The sequence below is a fragment of the Natator depressus genome, chromosome 2 (assembly GCF_965152275.1).
Source record: "Natator depressus isolate rNatDep1 chromosome 2, rNatDep2.hap1, whole genome shotgun sequence".
Classification (NCBI taxonomy): Eukaryota; Metazoa; Chordata; order Testudines; family Cheloniidae; genus Natator; species Natator depressus.
In genome coordinates, this window is record NC_134235.1 from 207,960,213 (window position 1) to 207,980,176 (window position 19,964).

Consider the following 19,964-nt stretch of genomic DNA (forward strand, 5'->3'; position numbering starts at 1 on the left):
GTTTTTTCATGCAAAATCCATTACTTGCTATGAGTGCAGAGCTGATAGTATAAAAAGAGGAAACTTGCCAGTTTTTCACTCTTTAAATTTCTTGTTGAAATTGATATTCTCCCCATTGACACAATTTTTGCTATGATGATGCAGGGCAAAATCATACACTTTAGTACATGTTAAATCTTGTGCACTTGCCAAGTACTCCCACTAAGCATTATATGAAGATTTAAAGATTACAGTATGTCACATTGTCTGTAGTGGCTCACAACCATAAGTGCTTACCTCCGGGCAGACACCACAAACTGGTGGTATGTTCTATAATTAGATTTTACCAAGCCAGTAACAAATGTGAACTCTTGGATCACTATATCAGTCTTACCATGGAGTCACTGGTTTCAGAGTAACAGCCGTGTTAGTCTGTATTTGCAAAAAGAAAAGGAGTACTTGTGGCACCTTAGAGACTAACCAATTTATTTGAGCATAAGCTTTCGTGAGCTACAGCTCACTTCATTGGATGCATTCAGTATAAAATACAGTGGGGAGACTTATATACATAGAGAACATGAAACCATACATGCTGTAACGAGAGTGATCACTTAAGGTGAGCTATTACCAGCAGGGGCGGGGGGATAGGGGGAACCTTTTGCAGTGATAATCAAGGTGGGCCATTTCCAGCAGTTGACAAGAACGTCTGAGGAACAGTGGGGGGTGGGGAACACCCAGTCGGAGAACACTTCAATCTCCTTGGTCACTGGATTACAGACCTAAAAGTGGCAATTCTTCAACAAAAAACCTTCAAAAACAGACTACTAGGGCCCCCTACTAAATGAGGGAGGCAACCTAGTGACAGAGGATGTGGAAAAAGCTAATGTACTCAATGCTTTTTTTGCCTCTGTCTTCACGAACAAGTGGCAATTCTTCAACAAAAAACCTTCAAAAACAGACTACTAGGGCCCCCTACTAAATGAGGGAGGCAACCTAGTGACAGAGGATGTGGAAAAAGCTAATGTACTCAATGCTTTTTTTGCCTCTGTCTTCACGAACAAGGTCAGCTCCCAGACTACTGCACTGGGCAGCACAGCATGGGGAGGTGGCGGCCAGCCCTCTGTGAAGGAAGAAGTGGTTCGGGACTATTTAGAAAAACTGGACGTACACAAGTCCATGGGGCCGGATGCGTTGCATCCGAGAGTGCTAAAGGAATTGGCAGATGTGATTGCAGAGCCATTGGCCATTATCTTTGAAAACTCATGGCGATCGGGGGAAGTCCCAGAAGATTGGAAAAAGGCTAATATAGTGCCCATCTTTAAAAAAGGGAAGAAGGATGATCCTGGGAACTACAGGCCAGTCAGCCTCACCTCAGTCCCCAGAAAAATCATGGAGCATGTCCTCAAGGAATCAATTCTGAAGCACTTAGAGGAGAGGAAAGTGATCAGGAACAGTCAGCATGGATTCACCAAGGGAAAGTCATGCCTGACTAATCTAATTGCCTTCTATGATGAGATAACTGGTTCTGTGGATGAAGGGAAAGCAGTGGACGTGTTATTCCTCGACTTTCGCAAAGCTTTTGACACAGTCTCCCACAGTATTCTTGTCAGCAAGTTAAAGAAGTATGGGCTGGATGGATGCACTACAAGATGGGTAGAAAGTTGGCTAGATTGTCGGGCTCAACGGGTAGTGATCAATGGTTCCATGTCTAGTTGGCATCCGGTATCTAGCGGAGTGCCCCAAGGGTCGGTCCTGGGACTGGTTTTGTTCAATATCTTCATTAATGATCTGGAGGATGGTGTGGATTGCACCCTCAGCAAGTTTGCGGATAACACTAAACTGGGAGGAGTGGTAGATACACTGGAGAGTAGGGATAGGATACAGAGGGCCCTAGACAAATTGGAGGATTGGGCCAAAAGAAATCTGATGAAGTTCAACAAGGACAAGTGCAGAGTCCTGCACTTAGGACGGAAGAATCCCATGCACTCCTATAGACTAGGGACCGAATGGCTAGGCAGCAGTTCTGCAGAGAAGGACCTAGGGGTGACAGTGGACGAGAAGCTGGATATGAGTCGACAGTGTGCCCTTGTTGCCAAGAAAGCCAATGGCATTTTGGGGTGTATAAGTAGGGGCACTGCCAGCAGATCGAGGGATGTGATCGTTCCCCACTATTCGACATTGGTGAGGCCTCATCTGGAGTACTGTGTCCAGTTTTGGGCCCCACACTACAAGAAGGATGTGGAAAAATTGGAGAGAGTCCAGCGAAGGGCAACAAAAATGATTAGGGGACTGGAACACATGACTTATGAGGAGAGGCTGAGGGAACTGGGATTGTTTAGTCTACGGAAGAGAAGAATGAGGGGGGATTTGATAGCTGCTTTTAACTACCTGAAAGGTGGATCCAAAGAGGATGGATCTAGACTATTCTCAGTGATAGCAGATGACAGGACAAGGAGTAATGGTCTCAAGTTGCAGTGGGGGAAGTTTAGGTTGGATATTAGGAAAACCTTTTTCACTAGAAGGGTGGTGAAACACTGGAATGCGTTACCTAGGGAGGTGGTGGAATCCCCTTCCTTAGAAGTTTTTAAGGTCAGGCTTGACAAAGCCCTGGCTGGGATGATTTAGTTGGGATTGGTCCTGCTCTGGGCAGGGGGTTGGACTAGATGGCCTCCAGAGGTCCCTTCCAACTCTGTTATTCTATGATTCTATGCTTCTTATAAGACTAATACCTATTTTAAGCAAAACTAACATAGAGCTGAACTGGTCTGGTCTCCAGCTATGAGTTTTTCAGTTCTTAGCTAATGCCTGCAGTCTTGGCAAGAGCCTCATCTGCCAGCATCACACCATGCCTTTAACCATGTCTACAACACACAGGTCATAGAGAACAAGAGTTATGATTTGCAGATGAAATATTTCTCCACCTTTCTGCAACCATGGGGCATGGTACTTATATGTCTGAGCCACAGCTGTAATAGTGATGAGTAGAGGCTGTGGTTTGCACATCCTTCCTTTTTGTGGGCAGTAGATCTCTGTAGTTGGTAAATCCACTGTGGGAACATCTCAACACCCCATTGCTCAAACAATATGGAGAGAGTAGCATTTTAGTTGCAAGGAACTGTGGAGTCCCTCTGCATGGCTTCTCTGCTTATCATTCCCCCAAGCCAAGCAGTACAATGGTGTTTCACTGTGTTTGGGGCCTTCCACAACTGCAGAAAGTCTGAGAATTTCATGTAGTTGTGAGTAAATTTGCATAGTCTAAGGTATGTTTCATGTCTGTATAAGCATAACAATATATTGGTAAAAGCAAAGATTTCAGGGATTTTTTTTGATGCTCAGCCTTGTCTCTGTATGTTTTGAAAGATGCCTTGGAGTTTTCACCATTGTAACAATAGAGAAGGGTGAATGTTAGTCAACAGTAGAGAGACTGAGTTAAACATAAACAATGCTGAGGTTTAGTTATCTGTATAGCAGTGTCTCAATCACCGTGATGTAAAGGATATGAGAGAGCATTCTTTATCATATGAACTTTAAATGACACAGCTGTTGCATCTTCACACGCTAAAAGATATTTTGTATCCTTTTTTTAAATTTTAGGTAATCCAGTTTTCACTGAGGGACTATGTCCAGTACTGGTATTATACACTAAGTGATGATGAATCCTTTCTTCTTGAAATCAGGCAGGCTCTTCAAAATGCACTCATTCAGTTTTCTACTAGGTAAGACAATTTGTGTTTCTATAAACATACGTTTAAGCAAGTACAAAATATCATCTGTAGATTGCAGTATAACAGCTGGAGTTTATTTTTTTTTTAAAACTTCAAAAATTCTTAAGCATAATATAAAAAGGAGTGTCTGAATTTTGTGGAAAGAGCCAATAGCTTTTAAAAATAATAGTTCAAGACAGCTTCAGCCATTTGGCCATCCTCTAATCTGAGTAAATCGAGTGGAATGTTGTTAAATTTAGCAATGTCATTACCAGAAAGATACTGGGTAGATATCAAGCTGGAGCAAGTTCAGATAACAGTGATATAAAGAATCAAGTGGTAGTGACAGTGATTTGAGGAAAGATTAATAACTGTATTTAATTTGCCTATATTTCAAAAGTAAGGGTTTTATTGCCAGTTACTCCTGGGGGAATTCTGCGCCATTGCACAATGCAGAATTTTACATTGTGCATGCAGAATTTCCTTTCCCCCACAGAAATGGGCTGCAGTGCTGCTAGCCACCATTGGGGCCAGTGGACTCAGCAGAGCCCAGCTTTCATATAGAAGACACTGCTGTGGGGAGGGAGAGGGAGCTAGAGGGTTCCTGGCTGCTGTAGTTCACAGCATGCCCTGAGGGAAGGAGAGGGTGCTGCGTAGGAAACTGTGTAAGCCTGGGACCGAGCATCAGGCTATTTCTCCCTCTGGATCCCTGGGCTCTGAGGGGGAGGGGAACGGGTGTCTGGGCAAGGGTGGGGGGGCCCACAGCTGGGCTTTGCGGAGGAGGGGTGCAGGTATCTCGGCTGGGGAATCCCAGAAGTTGGACTCTGGGGAGGAGGTGGTTCGGGTGTACTGGGGGTTCAGGTGGGCTTTGCGGGGGTGGGGTTGTATGTGTCTGCCCCCACGGCTGGGCTGTTGGGGGGAGAAGGGGGAAGAGAAACAGGAACTGGGTTGTCATAGGGGTTTCTTTAACTCTCTACTCCTGGGGGAAATTTTGAGTGTCTGTATTGTTACAGACATACTTGCTGACAAGTATTTTTAAATAAAGTATCAAAATAATTGAAACTGGCATGATTATGTAATGTTGTTTTGTCAAAATTTGCAGAATTTTAAAATATTGTGCGCAGAATTTTTAACTTTTTTGGCACAGAATGCTCTCAGGAGTAGCCAATGGAGGTGAAAAATAATGTAGGGTGAACAGTGGGATGGAACTAGAATAATGGGTGAAATAGATGCGGAAAATTAGTCTTAATATCAAGAAGACGTCTTACCATTGAAATCTGTTAGGCTATAAGATAGTGGAAACTTGCAAATGCTGTCACTTGGGACACTTAAAACCAGACTAAACAACACGGGAGGCTGTGTACTGTGGGAAATAATCCTGCATTTGCAGGAGATGGATTGCTGTTTGCTTCCATCTTTTAACTACTATGATTCTGTGCAATTACTTAATTGATTTATTTTTACAGGGAGGGAAGAAATTCACAGATTTTTGAGCGCTATTTGGCTATAGGCAAAAAATGTAACAGCTTATAGGAGTGCTAATTAATTAGTTATAACTAGATTGACCTGCTTTGACGTTGAAGTAGAACTTGCTGTCCTTGTAAGATTGAGAAGATTGCATTTATTCATTTCTTATCTTTAAGAACTTTATTTCATAGAATTGGTGCAAAGCCATCAATAGGCTGTAACTCAAAAAAAAAAAAAAAAAGGCTGCTCAAGTTTGTTACAGTGGTTATAGCTTGGTATACAGCTGTTCTGTAGGTAGGTGGATGATTTTTTGGCAGAATTCTTTGTTTTCTTCTTGGGAGATGCTTGTCAGAGGAATTAGGTAAGGCTGCCACCTAATGTTCTTTGTGTGATTATTAGGTACTTACTACAAGTGAACAATTTGGCTACTGAGTCATAGCTTTGTTATACTCTTCAAGGTGTAATGCTTTCTATTCATCTTTTCCCCCCAGTTCATGCTTCTAGACTAGACTTTGCTGTAGGCTCAACCATTTGTAAAGTTTCTTGCCTATCTTGGTGGGAAAGCTGTTCAGAAACCAAGGTGGTTTTACTTAAGAGTATTGTAGTGGGGCCCTTTTAGGCAGAGTAGGTACCAAAGTAGTTTACTCTTGCTCTTTCAGTTAAGAAAGAACCCATACTGGGAATGCCTAGCGAGGAGGAGCTGTGATTGCCTACCTCCTGCTTTACTAAAAGCAAAAGGGAGGAACTTCCTTCAGTCTACACAATTAGAAAGTGTTTTTTTCCCTAAGAGCACTAATGAAATGTTAGTACATAAATATCATAAAATGGTGGCTGCTATTTTACCAAATGTATAATATGTCATCAATATAACTGGCTCCCTCACAGTTCATGTGATTTTTTTTAAATGATTGCTTGTTTATAATATTAAACTTGCTTATAGCTAATGTGATTTCTAATATGATTACATATTGCAAGGTGTGAGAAGAAAATAATTTGGCAACATATTTTTCACAATGTCACAGATCTGTCTGAGAGGTCTGTTTAGTATTACATTGGGACAGAGTACAAATGTTCAACCTTTGTTTTCTTATGCTTAGTACAATTTATGAAAAATGCAAATATGCTCATTTTTAACGTTCTGATGCAAATGTTGAAATTACTGTTGTACAATATACGTTATAGTTGATTTTGTAAATTCATTTATAGCATGTAAGAAATCATACATCATTTAAGGTTTTTCTTGTCCTCCGTGTGTGGTGTTTTTGTTGATATAAAGCTTTCTAGTGTTGTACAATCAATCAATCTAAACATGGAAACATGTTTGAGTGTGTAGCCTTCTGTAGACCTTCCTGAGCTGATAAGTTACAGCAGGACCATACTGTTGATTGTTCATATAGTAATTGTATAGGCTTTCAGAAATGTAATAACAAATTATAATTCTCATGTCCTTAGATAACTACTGTTTACAATAGCATTAAAATAAATTAGTGTTTTATTCTGCTTTAAACATTTTTGTTGATGTATACTCTGTTTTCTGTAAGGTCAAAAGAAATGGACTGGCAGCCTTATTTCACCACACGACTTGTTGATGATTTTGCCACTCATCTTCGAGTATTCAGAAAAGCTCAACAAAGGATAACAGAAAAAGATGATCAAATGAAAGGTATTGCCATAATTTAAAATGCATTTGACTTTTTTGTTGTTGACCCTGCATAGCAAATTTCTCTATTCTATTTCTCTATTCACTTCATCCAAACGCTTTTTTTATTTGTATTCAGTTACTAGTGACTTACAAAAGAGTCTTTCATGTACACAAATATCTTCTAATGTCTTTTGTGTAGGTACAGCGGAAGACCTTGTAGATACATTCTTTAAGGTTGAAGTTGAAATGGAGAAGGAAGTCTGTCGTGATCTGGTCTGCACTTCTTCCAAAGATGAAGAAGGTTTTTCTAATGATTTTCTAAATGTTGTGTTGCTACATTAAGTTATGTTAGAAATGTTAGTTACAGCATCAGCCAATAACATGGAAGAGATTCAAAGCTAAGCTGGTAACTTTATTGCAACCAGTTATGACATGATATTTCATATATTTCTTGATTGGTGCATATCAGTATTATACTTTTAGTGGCAGTGACAATATATGTAATGAGGGCTGAAAGAATTTGACGGAAATGTGACTGTATTCAAGTTCATGGTATCTCTTTATAGGTGGTGGTGGGAGGAGGGAGAGGCTAGTTAATTCTACATCTAATATCAAACCATCATCAGGTTGAGGAAACAAGGATCTGTTTTGTTTAAAAAAAATAAAAAATGAATAATAGTTTCAAGAAATTTTATGCCATTAATAGTACAGTTACTGCCTGATTCAGAGCAGGGACTTGAATCTGGGTCTCTCACATGAGTGCCCTAAATGTCATGCTACTGGCTTTTCTGGGGTGGGTCTCTCTTTCCTGTTGGAACCATTCCACTTTGAGTAAATAATTATCCATTGGGTTAGAACGAGAGAGAGAGAGAGAGTTTGACTGTGTAGCCCAGTGATTAAGGTACTTTTGGGTTGTAGGAATCAGAGAATCGTTGCAGTGGAAGGGGCCATGAGCAGTCATCTAGTCCAGTCCCCTGCACTCATGGCAGGACTAAGTATTATCTAGACCATCCCTGACAGGTGTTTGTATAACCTGCTCTTAAAAATCTCCAATGATGGAGATTCTGCAATCTCCCTGGGCAATTTATTCCAGTGCTTAACTATCCTGACAATTAGGAAGTTTTTCCTAATGTCCAACCTAAGCCTCCCTTGCTGCAGTTTAAGCCCATTGCTTCTTGTGCTATCCTCAGAGGTTAACAAGAACAATTTACCTCCCTCCTCCTTGTAACAACCCTTTATGTACTTGAAAACTGTTATCATGTCCTCCCCTCAGTCTTCTGTTCTCCTGTCTAAATGAAACCAGTTTTTAAAATTTTTCCTCCTAGGTTGTGTTTCTAGACTTGTAATCATTTTTGTTGCTCTTCTCTGGACTTTCTCCAGATTCCCCACATCTTTCCAGAAATGTGGCACCCAGAACTGGGCACAATACTCCAGTTGAGGCTATATCAGCATTGAATAGATTCTTGTGTCTTGCTTACAACACTCCTGCTAATACATCCCAGAATGTTTGCTTTTTTTGCAACAGTGTTACACTGTTGACCTGTATTTAGCTTGTGATCCCCTGTGACCCCCAGATCCCTTTCTGCAGTACTCCTTCATAGGCAGTGATTTTCCATTTCGTATGTGTGCAACTGATTGTTCCTTCCTAAGTGGAGTACTTTGCATTTGTCCTATTTACTTCAGACCATTTCTCCAGTTTGTCCAGATCATTTTGAATTTTAATCCTATCCTCTAAAGCAGTTTTGTATCATCCACAAGCGTAGTAAGTGTACTCTCTCTATGCTGTTATATAAATCATTGATGAAGATGTTGAACTGGACCCAGAACTGATCCTTGTGGAACCCCGCTCTATATGCCCTTCCAGATTGGCTGTGAACCACTGATAACTACTCTCTGGGAATGGTTTTCCAACCAGTTATGAGTAGTTCCATCTAGGTCAGCCGTCCCCAAACTTTTGAGGGTCGCGTCTCCCCGGAGCTGGGGCTGGGAGTGGGGCTGCAGCTGGGGTGGAGTGAGGGGGATGGGGGTAAAGGGGCTGCAGCTGGGAGTGGGTCTGAGGCCGGGGCTGCGGTCAGGTGCAGCTCCACTCCTGGCCTTGCCTCCAGCCTTGGTCCTGGGCTGGGAATGGAGCCGTGGCCAGTGGCGGAGGTTGGGGGCTGGCGTGGGGCCGGGAGCGGAGCCGCACTGCGTTTGGGTGTGAGGTCGGGAGGCGGGAATGCGGCTGCAAATGTAGAGAGGCTGGGTGGTGCTCCCTCCCCGCCGTGCACCTATGGGCATTGCTCCCCGCCCCCCAAGGGGGTGCGTGCCCCACACTTTGGGGACCTCTGATCTAGGTTGTATTTCCTTAGTTTGTTTATGAGACGGTCTTGAGAGACTGTATCAAAAGCCTTACTAAAGTCAAGACATACCACATCTACTGCTCTCTCCCCCCCTCCCCCCCAGCGACAAGACTTGTTACCCTGTCAAAGAAAGCTATCAGGTTGGTTTGACATGGTTTTTTCTCTTGACAAATCCATGCTGGCTGTTACTTATCACCTTATTATATTCTAGTGTTTGCAAACTGATTGCTTAATTATTTGCCCCATTATCTTTCTGGGTACAGAAGTTAAGATGACTGGTTTGTAATTCCTTGAGTTGTCCTTATTTCCCTTTTTGTAGATTGGCAGTACTTTTTCCCATTTTCCAGTCCTCTGTAATCTCTCCCGTCTTCCAAGACTTTTTGAAGATAATCTCTAGGTTCAGATACCTCCTCAGTCATCTCCTTGCGTATTCTAGGGTGTATTTCATCGGGCCCTGGTGACTTCAAGACCTCTAACTTGTCAAAGTAATTTTTAACTTGTACTTTTCCTGTTTTAGCCTCTGATCCTACCTCATTTTCACTTGCATTCACTTTGTTAGATGTCCAATTGCTACTAATCTGTTTGGTGAAAACTGAAACACAAAAGTCATTTAGCACTTTTGCCATTTCCTCCTCATCTCCTCCCACATTGAGTAAGGGGCCTACCCTTTCCTTGGTCTTCCTATTGCTTCTAATGTATTTGAAGAATATTTTCTTGTTACCTTTTGTGTGTTTAGGTAGTTTAATCTTGTTTTATGCCTTAGCCTTTCTAATTTTGTCCCTACATACTTGTGTTGTTTGTTTATATTCATTCTTTGTAATTTGATCTAGTTTCTACTTTTTGTAGGACTCGCTTTTGAGTTTCAGATCATTGAATATCTTCTGGTTAAGCCCAGGTGGTCTCTTACTATACTTCCTATCTTTCCGATACAGTGGGATAGTTTGCCCTTAATGTCTCTTTGAAAAACTGCAGACTCTCTTGAAATGTTTTTCCCATTAGACTTGCTTCCCATGGGATCTTAATGACCAACTCCCTGAGTTTGCTCAAGTCTGCCTTCTTGAAATCCATTATCTTTATTGTTCTGTTTTCCCTGATACCATTGCTTAGAATCGTAAATGCTACCATTTCATGATTGCTTTCACTCAAGCTGCCTTCCACTTTCAAATTCTCAACCAGTTCCTCCCTATTTGTCAAAATCAAATCTAGAACAGCCTCTCCCTTAGTAGCTTTCTCCACCTTCTGAAATAAAAAAAATGTCTCCAATACATTCCAGGAACTTGTTGGATGATCTGTGCCATGCTGTGTTATTTTCCCAACAGATTTCTGAGTAGTTAAAGTCCCCCATCAACACCAAGTCCTGTGATTTAGATGATTTTGTTGTTGTTGTTTTTTTTTTTTTAAATCATCCACCTCTTCTTCCTGGTTAGGTGGTCTGTAGTAGACACCTACCATGAAATCACCCTTGTTTTTTACCCCTTTTATCCTTACCCAGAGACTTTCAATAAGTCTGTCTTCTATTTCCATCTCAAACTCAGTCCGAGTGTGTATATTTTTGATATATAAGGCAACACCTCCTCCCTTTTTTCCTGCCTGTCCTTCCTGAGCAAGCTGTACCCTTCTATACCAATATTCCAGTCATGTATATTAATCTGTGATGCCAGCTTGTTATACCAATAAAATAAAAACCAGCAGGATCTTATTAAAGGGGAAAAGGCAAAATGCCACATTTATTGTGAATACAGAAAGAATCATAGTAAGCAGTTAGTTATAGCTATAACATTCCATTCAATTTCATATTTATTCACGCATTCATTCATACACACACACACACAGGTTCTGCAAGGTTGTTATGCTAGTTACCAGCCTTAGAGTTGCTTGTGCCAAGCCACTGGTCAGGTGGCCTGGACACGAGGAGGGAGCAGGGCCTTGTCAGATGCACATCTGACGTTCTTGGAGGTTGGTATGCAGAATCAGACCCCAAAGTTCTCAGTTTCTAGAGTCCATTTTTATAGGAATTTCTTCCTATGCCAGTCTATGGGAATTGCTTCATCATGCTGTTGCTGAATCAATCAGCAGATGGCACATTCCTGACTGCTCCGTGCTGCCAGATGTTATCTTGTTCTTCAGTTCTCCCATTCTTGAGGCTGTTGGGTGGATTCCAGTCTGCCCTCCGGGGGTCCTCTGGTTGTTTCCACTTGACGCCTTCTTTGGCCGATAGACACTGGATTCTTAGGCTGGCGCCTCCCTGATCATTCAGTTATTATCCACACCAAGCATCCGTCCACATACATCCTCTATCTCTATTTTAATCACAATTGTTAACAAAGCGAGATAAATACAACAAAAGGGCGGGGAGTCTCTGTGTGCTGTTTCTGTTGTTACAAAGTATTGCTTTGAGAACAGACTCTGTTTTAGGATGTACTAACACAATTCGCAGCTTGCAAGTTTCACATAGAGAGGGAGAGAAACAGTACCAAAAACCAAGAAACCTCTTAATTAGTAATACCCTGGAATTTAAACTATGGGGAATCAAACTCATTTGTGATTTTAATACAGAACTTCTTTAATATGATCCAACAAACTGTGTTTATTAACTAGCATTTCAAATTCTTCCTGCTTATTTCCCATATTTCTTGCATTAGTATATAGACATTTAAGATACTGATTTGATTTCCCTGCATGTTATCTCCTGTCTCTCCCTTATCCCTGCTATAACGGCTCATGATCTCCCCCAGATTCCAACCCTTCTCCCAGGTCTCCGTGTTTTTTGACTTACCTGTGGGTTTTTATCACCTGCCCCCATCAAACTTAGTTTAAAGCCCTCCTCACTAGGTTAGCCAGTCTGTATCCAAATATGCTCTTCCCCTTCCTCGATAAGCGGATCCCATCTCTGCTTAGCAGTCCGTCTTCCCGGAACAGCATCTCATGGTCAAGGAAGCCTAAGCCCTTCTGTCAGCTCCATCCTCGCAGCCAGGCATTCTCTTCCAGGTTCACGTCTCTGCTCTGTCTGATTCAGAGCAGGGGTTTGAATCAGGGTGTCCCCACATGGGTGGTCCTGACCACCGGACCATTAGCTATTCTGGGTCTTTCTCTCATATCCTGGACCTGACAAACTTCCCAACAAAAGTTTAATGGAAACTGATCCATTCCTACGAAGAGTTTGTTTCAGCTAGCTTGCCTTTTCCAACAAAACACTGTTTTGTTCGAAAAAAAATCCTGAAGTGCTCTATGCGTAAGTATGAAAAAAATGCACTGAAGGGGAGAAGCTGCTTCTGTGAGAGTTAAGAGAATGCACACATCCATTCATTCTAGTCAATATATATAAAATCAATAAAGTCATTTACTGCCTAGATTAAGTCAGTCAGGAATTACTGCATTGTAAGATTTGAAGACAGATACATATCTTTATATAAAATAGAAAAACAAAACTTAAAAGTTTGAGCATCATTGAAAAGTATATTTAATGCTGTCAAATTCAGTCCATAAACTAAGGCTTTTTTTGTTACATGAGAATAATGGGAAGGAACATATAGTGTTGTCACTACTCTATATTGGATTGATATTTTATTGTTTTTTCCCTAGGATTCCTAAGGGATCTGTGTGAGGTGTTACTGTATTTATTGCTACCTCCTGGAGACTTCCAGAACAAGATCATGCGATACTTTGTCAGGGTAAATTTAGGATTTATATTTCACCCTAAGATTTCCAGTCGTATATAGTATAAAAGAGATTTAGATATAGGTCACTGATTTTATGTGTTGTATAAAATGCAATCATCAGCTATTATATTAATACCAGATGATACTTTTCAACATAATAGGTTAGATATATGTTTCATATGGAGGTGTTGACTTTTTATATGACATTGGTGAACAATTCTAGATGACATTTGTTAGAGATATGAGTGACTTTTGGATGTGCAATAGTCACTGTTAAAAAGTCAATATTTACCTACTGATATCACTCAGTGGTTTTTGTGATACTGTAACTCTGATATACTTAAAACGGAAAATAACTGAGACTGTAGATACTATAGAAGGTAAATGTTTTTCAATGGTCACCATTGTATTCTTGTCCGACTAATACTAAAGTTCTTAAAATCTTATGGAGATGAGTGTTTCATTTGTCATATTTCTCTAAGGATCCTATCACGTGGGTCTTAACCCAAAAAAAGCTTATCCCCAAATAAATTTGTTAGTCTCTAAGGTGCCACAAGGACTCCTCATTGTTTTTGCTGGTACAGACTAACACGGCTACCACTCTGAAACCTGTCATATCTAGGTTGTCTTCCTTGAGGTCAGTTTCTGTACTGGGCACACAGCAGACTAAGAGAGCTAACATTCTTTATTTATCACAAGAATTTACCTTTGGGTGGGGAGAGTGAGTTCTGAGAAATAAATCTAATTTTCTAAATTTTTTGTTTCAGAATTTGTTTTTAAGTTTGTTCTTAATATGCTTGAAATTTCACCTGTTGCTCAAATAGAAGCTTTACGTTGAATTCATAGTAAAATTTGATAGTTTTTTGAGTAAACTATTTGTCACTTTTTAGATATAGAGGACAGATTTCAATTGTATTACATTTCATTTTTCAGGAAATCCTCGCCCGAGGAATTCTTCTTCCATTAATAAACCAGCTCAGTGATCCTGATTATATTAATCAGTATGTCATATGGATGGTAAGCTTTTTAGTGCTTCAGTAGTATTTCAAGAATATTCATCTGTAAGCACATTCCTATTCTCTTTTCCTATGCTCGCTAAGCATGGTTGGTTTAGCGGAAATACAATTTGTAATAGTACATCATTAGAGTAAAAGTGGTAGTGATGCTATCGTTGATGTTGCATAAGAATTCCCATTCTAATCCCCTGCTTTGGTGGTTTTATAACTTTCTCAAACTTTGTTTTTTCAGGATGATAGTTTCTAAGCTTGCTCTCTACCTGCTGGTGAACTTTTAAAAAAAGTTTGAGTAAAAACTGAGTACAATCAAACTAGGGAGGAAAGTAATTTGTCTTCAAGAATTTATTTTTCATGATTTTTATAGTGAAGTGCAGGGGTCAGCAATGTGTCTGTACCGTGGTAAAAATGTTGAGGACTGTGTTAATTTTTAAAAAAAACTGAATGACATAATCGCCCCACCCCATGTCTGTCACTAAGTATGGTAATTTTGTCAAGTGTCCATTGCACAACATGGTGGTGTCGACCCCTGGTAAAATGTTTTTAGAGGTCTAGTTCTGCAGTAGTCAGTATTTCTTGTGGAAATGTCTTAATTAAAAAATGCTTGTGAGAGTTGCATCAAAAATTTAGTTTTGGATTGGAATAGACATGAGACATCTTAAATCACACTTTGCACATTCACAGTACTTTCCTAATCGTGATGCACAGCTAAGGAAGACTGCACTTGCACACAACACAGTGAAACATTTAGTTGTGAGCTGATATATAATTTAACATGCATCCTGCTGTGAGGTTAAAGCTGCACAGTTCCTAAGGCTCACAGTAGAGAGGTCACCTAAATTATGCACAAAAGGGCAGAGGTAAAGTGCATATGCAACCTTATACTTTTCGTTTCTTGACTTTTAAGTGTTTAACTGCAACTTTAATGTTCTCAATCATTTTTAATGGAATGAGAGTAGATACATTTTTTATGGAGCGACAGAATTTGTTGGTGGAAAACTATATTTTTAAGAATTTTGGGAATTGTTTTAGCCTTACATGGAAGATAAAAATAGTAACATTAGATCATAATACTATGATAAAGATGAATTCAGTAACATTATCAGTGATTCTCATAGCATGCCTACAAATGAAGTAGTTTTCTTAAGGGCTTTAAGAATGACAGATGAAACAAAAACTAACAGCAGTTTAAGTACATTAGAAGCAGTCAGCCTGCAAAACCATCAGTGCGGCCACTGGACGATTGAAATGCTAAAGGAGCACTCAAGGGAGACGGTCGTTGCAGAGAAGCTAAATTAATTCTTTGCATCAGTCTTCACTGCAGAAGATTTGATGGAGATTTCCACACTTGAGCAGTTCTTTTTTGGTGACACATATGAGGAACTGTCCCAGATTGATATATCGTTCAAGGTGGTTTTGGAACAAATTGATAAATTAAACAGTAATAAGTCACCAGAACCAGAAGTAACTCAAATATGAAATTGCAGAACTACTGATTGTGGTATTTAACCTATTGTTTAAATCAGCCTCTGTACCTGGTGACTGGAGGATAGCTAATGTAACAATGATTTTTAAAGAACGCTAGAGGGGCCATCTAGGCAATTACAGGCTGGTAAACCTAACTTAAGTACTAAGAAATTGGTTGAAACTACAGTAAAGAACAGAATTATCAGGTACATAGATGAAAACAACATGTTGGAGAAGAGTCACGAAAGGAGTCCCTTTTGTAAAGGGAAATCATGCCTCACTAATATATAAGAATTCTTTGAGGGTATCAGCTAACATGGACAAGGGTGATCCAGTTGATACAGTGTACTTGGACTTTCATAAAGCCTTTGACAAGGTCCCTCATCAAAGTCTCTTAAGCAAAGATATTAAAAGATGATAAAAGATATTACTTCACTCACCATGTCTCTCTAATAATATGGGACAAACATGGCTATAACACCACTTCATACTTAAGCAAAGTAAGCAGTCATGGAATAAGAAGGAAGGTCGTCTTATGGATCAGTAACTGGTTAAAAGATAGAAAATAAATGATAGGAATAAATGGTCAGTTTTCACAATGGAGAGAGATAAATAGCATAGATATTAGATATATAGATCCTCAAGGATCTATACTGGGATCAGTGCTGTTCAACATATTTATAAAAGATGTGGAAAAGGGGTAAATGGTGAGGATACAAAAGTACACAAAATAGTTAAGTCCAAAGCTGACTGTGATGAGTTACAAAGGGATCTCTCAAAACTGGGTGACTGGGCAACAAAATGTCAAATGAAATTCAATGTTGATAAATGCAAAGTAATGCATATTGGAAAACGTAGTCCCAGCTATACATGTAAAATGATGAGGTCTAAATTAGCTGTTACCACTCAAGAAAGAAATCTTGCAGTTATGGTGGATAGTTCTGTGAAAACATCTGCTCAGTGTGAAGTAGCAGTCAAAAAAGCTAACAGAATGTTTGGAATCTTTTGGAAAGGGAAAGATAAGACAGAAAATATCATCATGCCACTATATAAATCAAGGGTACTCTCTATTCCTACTCAAGATTCTCCTGTTTATGCATCGCAGGACTGTATTAGTTATTTTGGCCACAGCGTCACACTGGGAGAGTTCATGTTCAGCTTATTTATCTACCATGACACTAAATTTCTTCAATGGCACTGCTTCCCAAAACATAGTCTGTCACCCTGTAAGTATGGCCTGAATTCTTTGTTCCTAGATATATGCATTTACGTTTAGCTGTATTAAAATACACATTGTTTGCTTGGTAAACTGGATGCAAGCGATCAAGAGTGTTCCGCATTAGTGACCTGTTCTCTTCGTTATTTAGCACTCCCCCAATTTTTGTGTTATCTGCAAACTTTATCAGTGATGATTTTTGTTTTTTTCCTGGCAATAGATAAAAAAGTTAAATAGTGTAGGGCCAGGAACTGATCCCTATGGGACCCAACTGAGAAAACATCTGCTCAGTGGTGATGATTTCCCTGTTTACAATTACAGTTTGAGACTTATCAGTTAGTCAACTTTTAATTCATAAAATGTATACCATGTTAGTTTTATATCATTCTAGTTTTTTATCAAAATGTCATGTGGTACAAAGTCAAAGTATGTCAACACTATTACCTTTTTCAACTACATGTATAATCACATTAAAAAAATCAAGTTAGTTTGATGAGATCCATTTTCCATAAACCTATGTTGATTGACATTAATTATATTCTCCTCCTCTAATTCTTTGTTAATCGAATAACGTATTTGCCACTCCATTATCTTGCCCAGAGTTGATGTTAGGCAGAAAGGCCTATATTATAAATTGTCTGAAGTCAGACTCTTTCCAAATAAGTATTTCCAAAAAATAAGTAAATGGCATGCTTTCTGAGAAATTTTGATTTGTTTAGATTCCAATCAAGTTAAAAAGATGAATTTCCAATTTCTGAGACCAAAGTTGTGCTCCCCACTTTCTGATAGGGTTAGAAAGCCCATCCATGGGATTTTATTAACTTCAAAATGTTTTTACTCTTGATTATGATGGAAGTTCATGATGGATGTTTGTTTCACTCAGTAAGGTGTCATCTATGAAGACAGACAGCTTTAAATGAAAATCTTCCTGAGCTTGTCTTCCACGCTACACATATGTTACACGCACACACAACACTACATTAAGGTTCCAAAGTCACGCACTGAAAAGTTAAGAAATGTCAGTATTAAGGTTGCTTGCATATGAATTATGACAGTGTTTAGTTTCATGATCACATACTATTGTTCTACAGGACCCCACATAGCTCAGTGTGCAGAATGGATGGTATTCACACCTATGTAGCTATTCAATATCTTTTTATTTATTTCAATTATTGAACTCCTTGTTCAATTCATGGTTCCATGCTTTGTTTACTGCATACTATTCAAAACCTGTGCTGAAGACAGAATTATTAATTTCCTCATGGACTTTTCTGGGGTGCTCATCGCAATAGCATTCGAGTGCATCACAAACATTATTTCATTTCTTTTCACGATACCCTTGTGAGATGAGATGGTATTACTATCTCCATTTTATAGATGGGGAGTAGCGGCACAAAGAGATCAAGGTCAAAAATAGAATAGCTTGGAAAGGAAATTCTGGTTCCCATGGGAATTCTGACACTTCGAAAGATATTGCATTCTGATTCAGAACAAAAATCTGAAATTTCTGGCAAAATGAAAATTAAAAAATGCAATTAGGGACCATCAAAACGTTTTGTTTAGTGTCAAAATGCAACTTTTCAATACTGTCATTTTGTATAGACTTTCTATATTATATTTAGTATTTGAATATAAAATAAAATAATTTTAATATAATTTGAAACAAAAAATTAGAACAGCACTGTCAGTTGCAAATTTTTTGCCTTTTTCTTGACAAAAATTTTCAGTCTCGCAAGATGTTTCAACCTAAACTAACTGCATTTTTTCAAAATAATCAACTTCCATTGACATTTTTTTGATTCACTCTACTCAAAACTATCCACTAATTTTGGAGGCCCAGTTTGAGACACCTACAGCCTGATTCTTCTGAAGATGTAGCACTTTATATGTTCAAATCACAGCTCCCATTGACTTCAATTTTGGCTATGAGTACTTAGCACTTCTGCTAATCAGGTCCCAGGCTTTCAAGTCAGGCACCTTAAAAATGAAGACCATACAGTTAGTAACAATCTGTGAAAAGTTCGTTTAAATGGCTTGCCCAGCATCACACAGGAGCCCTGTGGTAGAGGCAGGGATTGAATCAGTTTCTCAAAGGCAGTATTCAACTGCCGTAAGCATTAGACTGCCCATTCTCTGCTTTCATCCCTACCTTAGGGTTGCTCAACTTATGGTGCGCGGACTGTACATCACCCACCAGAACATTTCATAAGGCCCACGGCCTGCTTCAACATATACTAATGGCTGATTCATTAGCATTTTGTCATCATGTTTACATCATTCTAGTTTACACAAGTGTGTAAATAGACAATGTTTCTATGTACAGAAATCTGTCTACATACGGAACAAGCTGAACCTAAAATATAAATCAATACAAGTGACTTTAAATCTTATTAAAATACGTAGAATCTGTTTGGCCCACACAGTTTTGCTTAGGTTTGCTAAGGTTGTTTTTAGGTTCATTTGGCCCTACTGTGTAATAAAGTTGGGCACCACTGCTTCATTCAATATACACCTTCCAAGGCACTTAGCCAGTACATGGGGTTGCCTATCCTTCATGTTCCCCATTGTGTGCTACAAGATGTGAGGGCAGCCTTGCCCCCTGTTTCTCTTGCTTTTCTTGAGCAGGTCCTGTGGGAAGGTACTTCTCTCTCACCCATGGATTTCTGGAGCTTATCGTTGCCTCCCTCATTCCCTGGTACACAAGCTGAGCAGTCTGAAGGCCATCCAGCTGGTCTGTCTGTGAACTGCACCTAGAGAACATCTGTATGCACTCATGCTCCATACCATTCAATTCCTTGCCCTTATGTTCCACCCTGACACTAAGTGGTGGAACCTGCTGCCACCTGTGGAGGGTGGGAAGCCCTCATTGATTCATAGATATTAAGGTCAGAAGGGACCATTATGATCATCTAGTCCGACTTCCTGCACAATGCAGGCCACAGAATCTCACCCACCACTGCTGCGATAAATCTCTCACCTATGTCTGAGCTATTGAAGTCCTCAAATCATGGTTTAAAGACTTGAAGGAGCAGAGAATCCTCCAGCAAGTAACCCGTGCCCCATGCTACAGAGGAAGGCGAAAAACCTCCAGGGCCTCTTTCAGTCTGCCCTGGAGGAAAATTCCTTCCCGACCACAAATATGGCGATCAGCTGAACCCTGAGCATATGGGCAAGATTCACCAGCCAGAAACCCAGGAAAGAATTCTCTGTAGTAACTCAGATCCCACCCCATCTAACATCCCATCTCAGGCCATTGGGCCTATTTATCATGAATAGTTAACATGATTTTGGCAATTAATTGATTGTTATCCCATCATACCATCTCCTCCATAAACTTATCGAGTTTAATCTTAAAGCCAGATAGATCTTTTGCTCCCACTGCTTCCCTTGGAAGGCTATTCCAAAACTTCACTCTTCTAATGGTTAGAAACCTTCGTCTAATTTCAAGTCTAAACTTCCCGATGACCGGTTTATATCC

General features: G+C 39.7%; 1 protein-coding gene across 4 annotated transcripts in view; it reads left to right on the forward strand.

Annotated features, from left to right (window-relative positions):
- Window positions 1–19,964, forward strand: part of SNX13 (sorting nexin 13) — a 154,009-nt gene that overhangs the window by 60,669 nt on the left and 73,376 nt on the right. For all 4 annotated transcript variants that reach the window (XM_074945816.1, XM_074945813.1, XM_074945817.1 and 1 more), the window contains exons 5-9: window positions 3,574–3,695; window positions 6,692–6,813; window positions 6,992–7,093; window positions 12,714–12,802; window positions 13,724–13,807. In XM_074945816.1, the coding sequence (XP_074801917.1) occupies window positions 3,574–3,695; window positions 6,692–6,813; window positions 6,992–7,093; window positions 12,714–12,802; window positions 13,724–13,807 (519 nt within the window). The remainder of the gene's footprint in view (window positions 1–3,573; window positions 3,696–6,691; window positions 6,814–6,991; window positions 7,094–12,713; window positions 12,803–13,723; window positions 13,808–19,964) is intronic.